Source organism: Mustela lutreola, chromosome 11 (assembly GCF_030435805.1).
Source record: "Mustela lutreola isolate mMusLut2 chromosome 11, mMusLut2.pri, whole genome shotgun sequence".
NCBI classification, from domain to species: Eukaryota; Metazoa; Chordata; class Mammalia; order Carnivora; family Mustelidae; genus Mustela; species Mustela lutreola.
In genome coordinates, this window is record NC_081300.1 from 86,840,168 (window position 1) to 86,852,947 (window position 12,780).

At 52.5% G+C, this 12,780-nt stretch overlaps 1 protein-coding gene across 1 annotated transcript in view; it reads left to right on the forward strand.

The window, feature by feature from the left end:
• GCN1 (GCN1 activator of EIF2AK4) overlaps nt 1-9,595 on the forward strand; it is a 60,780-nt gene extending 51,185 nt beyond the window's left edge. Inside the window, exons 52-58 of the mRNA XM_059139506.1 lie at nt 2,587-2,780; nt 2,921-3,035; nt 5,001-5,097; nt 5,450-5,598; nt 6,115-6,222; nt 8,077-8,295; nt 8,921-9,595. Of these exons, the coding sequence (XP_058995489.1) occupies nt 2,587-2,780; nt 2,921-3,035; nt 5,001-5,097; nt 5,450-5,598; nt 6,115-6,222; nt 8,077-8,295; nt 8,921-9,046 (1,008 nt within the window). The 3' untranslated portion in view covers nt 9,047-9,595. The remainder of the gene's footprint in view (nt 1-2,586; nt 2,781-2,920; nt 3,036-5,000; nt 5,098-5,449; nt 5,599-6,114; nt 6,223-8,076; nt 8,296-8,920) is intronic.
• The last annotated feature ends 3,185 nt before the right edge of the window (nt 9,596-12,780 follow it).

Here is a 12,780-nt window from a genome sequence, read left to right on the forward strand (position 1 = left end):
ACGTGCAGTGCCGCGCAGTGTGGGGCCTAGAGGACCAGCCACTGGGCTCGCTGCCTGTCAGCTTTTGAGTGCTGTGCACTAGTGCTCCTTGCTGGTTTTTTTTTTTTTTTTTTAAGATTTTATGTATTTATTTGACAGAAATCACAAGTAGATGGAGAGGCAGGCAGAGAGAGAGAGGGAAGCAGGCTCCCTGCTGAGCAGAGAGCCTGATTCGGGACTCGATCCCAGGACCCTGAGATCATGACCTGAGCCGAAGGCAGCGGCTTAACCCACTGAGCCACCCAGGCGCCCCTCCTTGCTGTTTTTTGAAGAACTGTTGGTTCAAAGGAAAAAATCCAGGGCTGCGTAAATACGATTACACCTTGTTTAAATATGCTTCTGTTCTCTGTTGCTGCCTCATAAAGAGCAAGGTTGCAGAGGGTCTGATGAGGAACGAGAGGGAAGTTTGGCACAGTTGGAATAACTTCAGTCTCTGGCAAAAGTATAAGAAGAAAAGAGCCAGCATATTAACCGTTTCTGATAGTTCATGGGGCAATTATTAAGCCCTTTAGATGTAAAAAAATTAGAAACAGAGCCAAGAGTTGTTGTTATAAAAATGGATTTTTAAAAAATTTTTATTTTTATTTATTTAATTTTAAAGATTTTATATATTTATTTGACAGAGAGGGAGATCACAAGTAGGCAGAGAGGAGGCAGGCAGAGCGGGGGGTGGGGGGAGCAGGCTCCCTGCTGAACAGAGAGCCTAATGCAGGGCTCGACCCTTGGTCCCTAAGACCATGACCTGAGCCGAAGGCAGAGGCTTAACCCAGTGAGCCACCCAGGTGCCCCGGAATTTTTTTTTTTTAATTCTTTCTTGAGGTTTGGAAACAAAAGCAAGCTTAAAATTTGTAGTTTTCGGGGCGCCTGGGTGGCTCAGTGGTTTGGGCTGCTGCCTTCGGCTCGGGTCATGATCTCAGGGTCCTGGGATCGAGCCCCGCATCGGGCTCTCTGCTCGGCGGGGAGCCTGCTTCCTCCTCTCTGCCTGCCTCTGCCTGCTTGTGATCTCTCTCTGTCAAATAAACAAATAAAATCTTTAAAAAAAAAAAAAAATAAAATAAAATAAAATTTGTAGTTTTCTCTCCCCCCACCCCTTTTGAGGGGAAGGTGTGGGGAGCAACTTTCCAGATAAAACATGACATTGTGAGCATTAGTCTTACTCTATAGAAGATGGGTCTTTTTTAAAAAATTAAGTATCATTTTCATTTTCACCTGTGTTCTGTGCTTTTTTTTTTTTTTTTTAAGATTTTATTTATTTAAGAGAGAGAGAGCACACTCATAAGCAGGGGCAGAGGGAATCTCAAGCAGGCTCCGTGGTCATTACGGAGCCTTGATGCAGGGCTTGATCCCATGACCTGAGTCGAAATCACCATCGGATGCTTAACCAACTGAGCCACCCAGGCACCCCTGTGCTGTTCTCTTCTGTGGTGTTTTATAACTCTGTGTACAAATGGAGCCCTTTCCTCACAGACTTTGTCCCTCAGGCCATGAGTTGATGTCATCCATGGCCAGATGGTTCCTACCTCTGATTTACTGGCTTCACTCCATAGTGTGCCTCCCAGCAGCCCACAGCCCACAACCCCAGTATTTGCACACCTCCAAACAGCTGCTTTGATTTTCCCGTTTAACAATAAGTAAATCTTCAGTCTTGGGAGGGGTGACTTTCTGAGATCATTTGTTTCATAAGATTGTCCTGAGGGCTCCATGTCCGTGCTCGGCCCGTGTATCGACTGCTAAGAAGACGGCACCTGCCCTTCTATACGTAGTTCATTGCCCCGTCTTAGCACTGGAATAGGACAGCCATCATCCTGTCCTGCTCTTTCTTTCCTTTTTTTTTTTTTTTTTTTTTAAGATTATTTATTTATTTGAGAGAGAGCAAGTAAGAGAGAGCATGAGCAGGGGGAGGAGCAAAGGGAGAGGGACAAGCAGATTCCTCCCTGAGCAGGGAGCCTGATGCAGGGCTCAATCCCAGGACCCCGAGATCATGACCTGAGCCAAAGGTAGACACTTAATGGACTGAGCCACTCGGGTGCCCCTCTTTTATTTTTTAAGATTTATTTATTTTAAAGAGAGATGGGGCGAGGGTTAGAGGGAGAGAGTCCCAAGCAGACTCCGTGCCAGGTGCAGACCTGATGCAGGGTTCAGTCTCATGACCCATGAGATCACAACCTGAGCTGAAACCCGTCACTTAACCGACTGAGCTGCCCAGGCGCCCCGGCCCCACTCTCTCATGTATTCGCAGGTAGAGGTTTCAGGTCACTTGTCTATGTGGACTAGTCTCCCTTTAAGCCAACCAGTGGCTCCCTTGGAGGAGGTGGTGGCCGTGCTGGTGGTCCTCTTCCTCTTCCTCCCAGTTCAGAGAAAGATGCTGAAAATGGGACTGAACAGAACCTGTTTGTGCTGGCTCTCCTGTCTTTTGGAACGTCTGTTCCCAGCCTGCATGTGGGAGCTGGTTCCACCCATGGTGGTCTATGTTTGCTTTGTGCCTGTAGTGCGTGGTGGCCTTGGCCTCCAGCGCAGCTGTGCTTCTTGCGTGGGTCTCTCAAACAGGTTGGGATTGCCCTGAAGCCCTTCCTGCCCCAGCTGCAGACCACGTTTACCAAAGCCCTACAGGACTCCAACCGGGGGGTGCGCCTGAAGGCTGCTGACGCTCTGGGGAAGCTCATCTCCATCCACATCAAGGTGGACCCCCTCTTCACGGAGCTGCTGAATGGAATCCGTGTCATGGAAGACCCGGGTGTCAGGTGAGGGGCCGCTGGGGCAGTGCTTGGCTGTGAGGAGGCCCGGCAGCTGTCAAAGCCTCCCCGGGCCGGACTGGGCTTATGTGGGCGGGAGCAGTGGTGAAGGAGAGCCAGGGTTTAAGTTGGGTGCATTGGTTCTGTAGGGACACCATGCTGCAGGCCCTGAGGTTTGTGATTCAGGGAGCAGGGGCCAAAGTGGATGTGGCCATTCGGAAGAACATTGTCTCGCTCCTGCTGAGCATGCTGGGACACGACGAGGTATGGCTGCGGGTGGGCGGCGGGGCTGGTGGGCTCAGCTGGTTCCCCTTCTCTTTGCTTTGGTTGGCGTCCCTGGTTTGTGTTAGAAGAACTAGGTATAGTTGCCAATTGCTCAGTGGTAATAATCATTCCCGATGGGCCCATCACTCTGTATGGTTTCCCAGGCATTCAGTTGTGAAGGAGATGGGGCGGGTGGTGTCGGTGTCGGCTCTGATTCACAGATAAGGAAGGTAAGCTTTTCACAGTAAGGAAAGGTAGGACCTCTCATTAACTTGCTGTCTAATCTTCAACAAGCTACTTTCCATCTTTGCCCCTCGTTTCCCCATGTGTCAAATGAAGAGGTTCATTTATTGGTTCAGGAAATTCATTTATTGGTTCAGGGTCTTCACGCAAAGGTGAAGCAGGTATGGTCACGGCCCTTAAGGAATTTGGCTTTAAGGGTCCGGGACAGGCTGGGAGGTGTTAGCCCTGTCGGAGAGGGTGAGACTCACCTGGGGCCGCACCCTGGTGAGGGGTGGAGCCAGAGCCAGAATCCAAGCCCTCTGACTTCTGTGCTGTCTCGTTCATCGGCGCAGCCCTCCCTTCCCCAGTCTGAAAGCGTGTGTTAAGTACTCATTGGCTGCCCAGCGCTGAGGCAGGTCCCGCAGAGAGTTGGGTCTGTGGGTAAGAATTCTCTCTTTCTTCTTTGAGGCAGTGGTGGGCCCTCTGCTGTGCAGCCTAATTTACATTTGTGAGGCTAATCTCTGGAGTGAGGCCTTTGGTTCACACGTTTTCATTGTGTGCCCACGTGGGGCCAGCCCTTGTCGCTGCTGGGCGTACCACTGCTCTGGAAGTCTGGCCCTATCCCCAGCTGCTGCTCTCTGACTAGAGCCCCCGCCTTCTCTCCGGGTACAGATGGGAGACTGTGCCTTCCTTTGGTCACAGTCTGTCAGGATTTTTACAGGGCCATGCCCAGTGTAAGCAAAAGTTAGTATTTAGGCCAATTTGCATTTCACCACAGTGGAGCTTAAAATAGATCCTGTTGGAGAGAGTGGGCGTCAGAGAGAGCCAGCTTTAGTCTTGCTTGGCACCTGGGCTTCTGCTTGGAGCTCAGAGGCCCAAACTGTGGTCATACCATTCTCCCCCTTCTCAGAGCTTCCCCTGGATCAGCGGGGGCCACCCAGGGTGCCAACCTGGCATTGGCCTCTCAGCAGGCCCTTAGCCCTGATTGGCTGGTTGGTTGATTTTGGGGGAGGCACATCAGGTTGGCACTTATTAATAACATAGCACATAACTGAAAATCCGCTCCCTCTCTCGTAGGTTGCTGGCTAGGGAGCAGCAAGGAGCAGGCCGCATCTGGCTCTGATTTTGACAGAAAATGCTCGGCTTTCACTTACCTTCCTCGGGTTGATTAGTGGCTTCATTCTGACTTCCTAGGACAAACCCAAATAATAGAGGTGGCTCTAGGGCACCAGCATAGTAGAGAGGTAGCAGGGTGTCGCTCTGGACACAAGATGACATACAGGGTTGGCAGGGGAGGAGTGCTGTGGGGAAAGGAGCTCAGACAGGGTCTCTGGGCCTGCCGCCCCCTCTGGGCCCCTCCCTGCCTCCCAGGGCTGTTGAGACTACTTGAGAGAACACACGGAAAACATTCCGACTTTCTAAGAAGAAAGGTGCTACCTAAACACGGTTATTATTGCTATTATGCTGGTGGTTAGCATATGCACACACACTGGAGTTTTCTAAAATTGAGCGGAGTGCGGGGCGTATGGTGGTTCACTCCACGCCCAGTGGCGGCTGCCAGGAATGACGGTCCCGCCCTGGCGGCAGGAGCGCGAGTGCCTGGAGTGAGGATGGGGTTTAGAGCTCCGGAGTCGCCTTGTTCTGCCACCTCCCCTGCCCTCCATCCTGGGCAGAGTGGCTGGCCCCGCTGACCTGGGAGCTGGTGGTGCGGCTGTTGTTTCACTCACTTCTGTGCCCCGTCAGGACAACACGCGCATCTCCTCGGCCGGCTGCCTGGGTGAGCTTTGTGCCTTTCTGACTGAAGAGGAGCTCAACGCTGTTCTTCAGCAGTGCTTGCTGGGTAGGTCTCCCCTGCACTGGGGACCTCCTGCAGGGCCCGTCTCCACCCCACGCCACCCCTGCCGCCCAAGGGCCTTCTGGCAGCTAGCCTCTCCTGGGGAATTGAGCTCTTGAAGCAAAATGGAGTTTCCAGTGGTGCTGTAACGCCTTGTGTCTCTGCTCAGAGAACACAGCCGCGAGTCCGAAGCAGCTTGAGAGAGACCTCTCCTTAACTTGCCACATTGGGCAGGGAGGCCGGGTGCAGTGTGGACTGGGATTTCCTCCAGGCCCAGGTTGGGGAGGCCTGGGGGCTTCACGGGTGGTAGGGGCACACTGTAAAGTGCAGGTCGATCCAGTTGTGTCCTTCCACTCAGCGGACGTGTCCGGCATTGACTGGATGGTTCGGCATGGGCGGAGCCTGGCGCTGTCCGTGGCTGTGAATGTGGCTCCCGGCAGACTCTGTGCGGGCAGGTATAGCGGTGAAGTTCAGGACATGATCCTCAGCAATGCCATGGCAGACAGGGTAAGTCTTAGGGGCAACCAGACCCATCCTCTTCCTCCTCCTCTCGCCTAAATTCCACTGCTGTAGCCTTGTTGATGTAGCAGGGGGGGTGGGGTTGGGGGGATGGCTCAACCCCAGACTGGACAGTGAGAGGCCTGGGTTTGAATTTTGACTTTGTCAGTAACTTTCTGTACCCTTGGGCCACCACTTGATCTCCTTGGGCCTTAGTTCCATCACCTGTAAACAATGAGGAGTTTGGGTGGGAGCATCTAGAGGTTCCTTCTAGGTCAGAAGGTCTCTGAACCCCACTCCTGGAAAGCTGTGATACAGGCTTTGTCGGCCTCCTAGCCAGAGCAGCCTGTCTGAAAGAGAGCTGTCAAAGAGTCTTGGATGTGAAGTTGTATGTGGGGCGGCGGGGGGGATGCTTGTGTGAGGGGCTGGGGTCCTGGATATTCTGGGGATGGGACAGAGCCTGTCTCGACTGTTCTGAGGAAAGGGCAGGATGCCACCCCAGCCACCTCTCTCCTCTCCCCACAGATCCCCATTGCGGTGAGTGGGGTTCGGGGCATGGGCTTCCTGATGAAGCATCACATCGAGACCGGAGGAGGACAGTTGCCCGCCAAACTGTCCAGCCTGTTCATTAAGGTGAGTGGGGGCAGCCTGTGAGAAGGACCCATGACCAGAGAACCCTGGAAGTATATGCTGTCAGGCTGGCTCTGTCTGGGAGATCTCTGAACCCGTGGGAATGGAACACAGAGGGGTTCTGTGTGCTTTTTTCTCTGGAAGAGTGCCTGACTTCCTGTCAGATTTTCAGGTAGACCTGTGACCCCAAATCAAGTTAAGAACCACTATTTTTATATATTTTTAAAAACATTTCTTTGTTTTAATTTTGTCCTTCCTCAGACATGTGCTGTGGTGTCACATCATGATTTAATTTGCATTTGTCTATGGGTAATGATGTAGAACAAATGTTTTTTTTAGATTTCATTTATTTTTAGAGAGAGTATGCATGTGAGTGGAGGGGCAGAGGGGGAAGGAGAGAATCTCAAGCCAACTCCACACTGAGTGCAAAGTCTGATGTGTGGATCGATCTCATGAACCTGAGATCATCACCTCAGCTGAAGCCAAGAGTGGGATTCTTAACCGACTAGCCACCCAGACGCTCCTATAGAAAATTTTTATGTGCTTATTAGCCAGCCCTACATTCACTTGGTGGAGTGTTTATTGACATCGTTTGCCATTCTTAAAATTGTATTCTTTTTTTTTTCTGATATTGAAGTGTTGACAGGTATGTATTCTGCACATAAGACCTTTAAGAACCACTCTCTTAGGCGTTTTTTTCTAGGCATCTGGATTTAGTTTTTTTAATTCTTTTTTCCTTTATTTTTAAAGATCTTATTTATTTATTTATTTATTTGACAGAGAGAAAACACAAGCAGGGGGAGCAGCAGACAAAGGGAGAAGCAGGCTTCTCATTGAGCAAACAGCACGATGTAGGGCACGATCCCAGGACCCTGGGACCATGATCCCAGCCAAAGGCAGACACTTAATGACTGAGCCACCCAGATGCCCCTAGGCATCTTGATTTAGTAAACTTTGGGATGGACCTGGGTTCAAATCTTAGTAGATCTTTTCTTCCCTGCTTCCTTTTTGCTGGCATGGCTCTTAGCATGGTTATCATGGTGGCTGCAAGAGCCGGACAGAGGGCCCTTGCCACCCATGTCCTAAAGCGTGCTTCTCAAACATGAATGTACAGACAAGTCAGACCCAGAATTTATATTCGAAGAGGTGGGGCCAAGTGTGAGGCTCTGCCTTTGTAACCAGCTCTCGGGTGATATCAATGCTGCTGGTGTGTGGCCCTTGATTGAGTGATGAGGTTCTTGCAGAGCCGGGAGCCCTGCTGCAAGTTCTCAGGGCCCCCATTAGATTGAGCCTGTGTGATGCCCTCACCTTGCACATGGCTCTTCCTCGGTGTTGACTTAGGATCCTCCATGTGCCCGGCTGGGCCAGACCCTCCAGGCGTGGAATTGCATGGGGCAGACAAGATCTGCAGAGTTGAGATGCACAGAAAGCCTGTGGGGATGGGGAGGGCCCTAATTTAGGGAGGGTTGTCAGCAGAGACCTTTGAGGGCAGACACCTGAGCTGAGGCCTGAAGGAGGAGAAGGAGCCATCCATGCAAGGACCAGGGGCAGGCACGTCCCAGGCAGTGGGACCAGCCAGTGTGGAGGCCCCAGGGTAGGAAGGGGCAGGTATGTCTGAGGAAGTGAAAGCCCATGTGGGCCAGGAGTAGTGACCAAAAGGGAGAGTGGCACGAGACGACGTGAGGGGCAGAGATGTCACAGCCTGTCTGTCACCCACCCACGAGGGGAAAGGCAGACCTCAGAATGGAGCACTGGGGTCAGTTTCCCGATGAAGAGGGAGTGTCAGGGTAGAAATAGGGGCTTCCTTGAGAAGCAGACTGGATGTGCCTGACTAAAAGCGCTTGGTCCTCTTCACAGTGTCTGCAGAACCCATCCAGTGACATCAGGCTGGTGGCCGAGAAGATGATCTGGTGGGCAAACAAGGACCCGCTGCCTCCCCTGGACCCCCAGGCCATCAAACCCATCCTGAAGGCTCTACTGGACAATACTAAGGATAAAAACACCGTCGTGAGGGCCTACAGCGACCAGGCGATCGTCAACCTCCTGAAGATGCGGCAGGGCGAAGAGCTGTTCCAGGTGGGCACCTGTGGCTGCTATTCAGCGGGCGACTGTCCTTCTGGGCGGCATCCCTGAGGATCAGGCTCTGCTCTGCCACTCCATATGCCGAATGTGAGGGGCAGATTGTGGTCAGGTGACCGGTCTGGTGCCTAAAAGCAGTCCTCTGTTCCTGTGGTGTTCAGGTTTCTTTTGGCAACAGAGCCCTTTCTCCAAATAGAGTGTCACATGGCACCCAAACTATGAAGCCAATCCCAGGGGGGCTGCCTGGTGAAACCCAGAGCCCCCCTCACACATTCCTCCACCCCTAGGCACCTTTTTTTTTTTTAAATTTTTAATTTTTTATGTACTCTCTATACCCGACATGGGGCTTGAACTCACAACCCCAAGATCAAGAGTTGCATGCTCCACCGAACAAGCACGGCTCCCTGTGACATAGAGTGTCACATGGCCCCCAGCCCCAGAAACCCTCCCTGCTCCGCCCCACCCCTACTCAGCGCATGACTTCGGGGATCCGTCGGACTCCCTTTATTTTGTCAGATTCCGCCACATCTAGTTCTGAGGTTAACACTGTTTTTGCATTGGCTTGGAGAAAACTGCAGTCCAGTTTTCTGACAACGTCTCCTCCTTTCCATCCTCCCCACAGGCCCTCTCCAAGATCCTGGATGTGGCCAGCTTGGAGGTGCTGAATGAGTGCAACCGCCGGTCCCTGAAGAAGCTGGCCAGCCAGGCCGACTCCACAGAGCAGGTGGACGACACCATCCTGACCTGATCCGCCGGCATCCCGGGCCGGGCTCCACCTCTTTGTTCAATGTTTTCATTTTTGAAAATACGTTTGTTCCGATGGGGAGCTTAGGAGATGGCGTTCCCAGAAAGTATTTTAATATTTCAAAAGACCACAGCCAAAGCCTTAAATCAAACCCACACACAACTGAAAATTGCCTCCTCCATCTCTCACCTTTTTCTTTGGAGAAGAGACGAAAAAGCACATGTGTGAGCCTCACCAGGTGACAGCCACGAGTGGACCATCCAGCTGAGCATGGCTGGGTCTGGAACAGGTGGGGCCAGACCTCCGGTTCCTCTCCCCTGCGCTTGAGCTCTGCTTCGGGAGCCCGTGCTACCAGCCTCTGCCTAGATCCTGAGTGGGACACGGCCCCTGGACGTCGGCCTGGGGTTCTGTGTCTTGGTGTGGCTTTGCAGTATTGTGCAACCTGTCGGGGGAATGGGACACAGCGCCCTCACAGTTCACAAGTCGGGGAGGGGTACTGGCTCAAATGCGGGTTGTTTGAAGGAGGAATGTTTAATAAAGGCTTTGATTTAATCTTGATATAAGCAGATTTTTAAAAAATCTCCAAGCAGCTGTCTAACAGAAAGCTTCGTGCATCAGGAGTCAGGCAAGGCTTGCAGCCTTTCTCAGGAGCATCGGCAGCGCTCTGGCTTCTGGGCGTTTCTCCCATTCTGGCAGGTCCTGCAGAAGTCTGCACGCTTCTCTGTCCAGAGGTCGGGTCTCGGGAGGTGCGCAGCCAGGCCCGTGATCTCCCCGAGTATGGAAAATGCAGGGGTCAAATTAGCCACTTGCCAGCTCTGTCCTAATTCGGAAAGGTGGGCAGCTTCTGGCAGGCTGGTTTTAAAGAGAAGCCCGTCCCCTCTGTGGCGGAAGGATGAACCACATTCCTGGAGTCAGAGGACTTGCAAGAGGAAAGCAAAGCTGCAGCTCAGCATCTGCCTCCTTTATGAATGACTTCCTTCCTCCTGGTTCTTAGAAGGCTCGTGATCCACATGTCCTGTCTGATGGAGCACACCCCTCTCGGCCCGGTGACGCAAGTTTTTCTGGGCTATTTCCGTGATCACAATACGGAATAAAGCTCTACTGAAATGACTGGCCAGAGCTGTAAAAGGAAGGAAGATTAAATGTGGTGGTAGCGAACTCATCTTGTAGAGGGTCTAAAATGGACCAAAACAATCAAGGCACGGCGTTTTAATGCAGCAGAGGTAGAAAGTAGCCCCGTGACTCAGCACTTCTGATGAGTAAGACAAGGTGACCTCTGAGATACTTCTGATGAAATCCTTGCTGTCTATGCCCGAACCTTCTATGTCACAGGACTTCCTATTTTCTTGTAGCAGGCACGGGCTCAGCTTGCTCAGTGTAACCATAGACTCCCAGGGCTGCAGGGGAGCTGGAGAGGTCGGCTGGGTCAGTCCCCAGAGCCACAGCCGCCAATGGGTGCAGCTTTCGGTAGCCATGGTAACTGTTCCCTGCTACTGGGATTCAGATGGTCATCAGCAGCCTCTCAGCTGCCTGGGGCAGATGTCCAGCAAGCTGTCTGCACATGCGGTCACCTCGGCCACTCAGCCATGGGGCGGCAGATGAAGTTTCTGTGTGAGGGGCCGTGGGCTGGGAAAGCGCGGTGAGCTCTGAGGTGCGGTCTTCAGTGTTTCCTCCAGGATCTTAGAACAGATGCTTCTGTCTGTCTCTGGCATTCAGCCCCCGGTGTGAAGTTGGGAGGGAAACCTGATGTACTGAGAGGTGGAAGACACTCAGGAAGCAAGATCCAAAGGAAAAACACCAGGTCCTAGTTCCAGAAACTGGAGGAGGATGAGAGCTCTCCGTCCAGGACGGATGGATGGCGGCTGGTTCGTAGAGATGACTCAGAGGCTCCCGGAGCACGATGAAGTGCATTCCTTCAGTTCGCAGGGGGGTGTGGGCTCTTGGAGAGTGAGCCTCGAAGGGCTGTCACAGGCCTGACAGCGGAGCAGGCATGGAGGACCCTGTCGGCAGTCCCAGAAACAGCAGCCCTGTGTGGATGCCCCAGAGGAAGTGGTGCTCTGCAGCGGAGAAGCAAAGCCGTTTGCCCCAGTGATCGGCGGAGCCGCTTCCCCTGGGGCAGGCCGTCCGTCCTCTTAAGGCCAATGTGTTCATCTGTCAAATGAAGGATTTGGGACGGAGCTCTGAGACGCTCTTGTTTTCAAAGTTCCAATAGTGATTATAACCAATGACATTTGGCATTTTCTTCTTTCATCCTTTCCGCCTGTGAAGTAGGTTCTCTGTGTTTACTGTTTTCCAGAGGAGGGAATTTGGGAGAGTGTGTAGTCATTCGCCTGGGGTCATACGGCTCATCAATGGCAGTCTGTCCCCAGAGCACATACCCTTGGCTTTGCTCTTCCGTGCTGGCTAGTTAGGCCGGGCATTTTCCGTTCTTCACAGCCGGTGCCTCCAGCCCTTTCACGTCCTTGTGCAGCACACTGCGTGGGTGTCTGAGCAGCTCTGGGGGACTGGCTGGGGCTCCGCGGATGCTACGAGGGCTGATCGGTACCTCACCCCATTCACAGGACACTTTAAAAAGACAGTGACTCCCAGTGACGCTCCAGGGCGGAGACTGCTGTGCTCTGCATGCATCCCAAAGGCAATGACAAAATATGCCCCTAGTTAACCCAGGGAAAACGAAACCGAGCCTCTCACCCCTTCTTCACCTAACTCTGGGAGCCTCTGGAATTCTGCGCATCAAGAGTATTTTAAAATGTGGGGGCAGGTGACATGCTTCACGTTCCTTCTAGGAACGAAGCCTCCAGGGAAGTTCCCTTCAGCTCCCTGCTGTGATGCCCGCTTGGGCGCCGGGGCAAGGGGCCTATGGGACTGAGTCTTCTGTTTGCAGGGATTTGACGTCCTCGTTTTACTGAGAGCAGCTTTGGAAACAAGATCGGTTGTTAGGAATGTTTTTCTAAGTAGGAGTCTGTATGGACGTGTTGTAAATTGCTTCAAGCCTTTCTAGATTAGAACAATAGGGAGAAACAGGAAAAGCCACACTGAAAGATCTAGGTCCTGAGAGGCTTTTAAGGAAACGCAGATGGCGCTTTCGCTCTGGGCTGTGCACTGCTGGGGAGCTGGCTGGACGCGGGGGCAGGCTGGAACCTTAACTTCACCGCTTGATGTCAAGCCAGATGACCCAAGCATGTTCCTTCCCCGGAGCCCATGAGTCCTTACCTGTAGAGGGACAGGATGGGGCATGAGGCCAGGCACCCGGGAGCTGCTTGCTTGGTGGATAATGAGCATTAAAATGAGCCATGTCAACGGGAAGGGCCTGAGCCAGAGGGACCGTGAGCATGACAGCGTGTCCCAAGTCCTGAGGTCTTCCTGCTGGGCCCAGAATCTGCAGATGCCTGGTTAACTTTTGGGGGTCTGAAGTGTAAAAAGCTCCAAACTTAAAATCAAATTCTTCCTGAGAAGTGATGATTACTATGTTTGGACCCATGACATGGCATGAGAAGTGTCCGCACCGGGCTGGGGGGCTTCCTGTGCCCGGGCAGGAAAACCCTTTACCATCCTTGTCTGAGTGGTACCGGTGAAGCCCGAAGGGGCTGGTCCTTGTTTTAGGAGGACAGAAGTGGAGATACAGATGGAAAGGAGCATCTGTAAGTTCTTGTAGCCAGTTGGCTTGTGGAACCAGGAAAAGTCTCTCTTTCTTGATCCTCTGGTCACCAGGCCCAAGGGCCATTCCATAACAATTT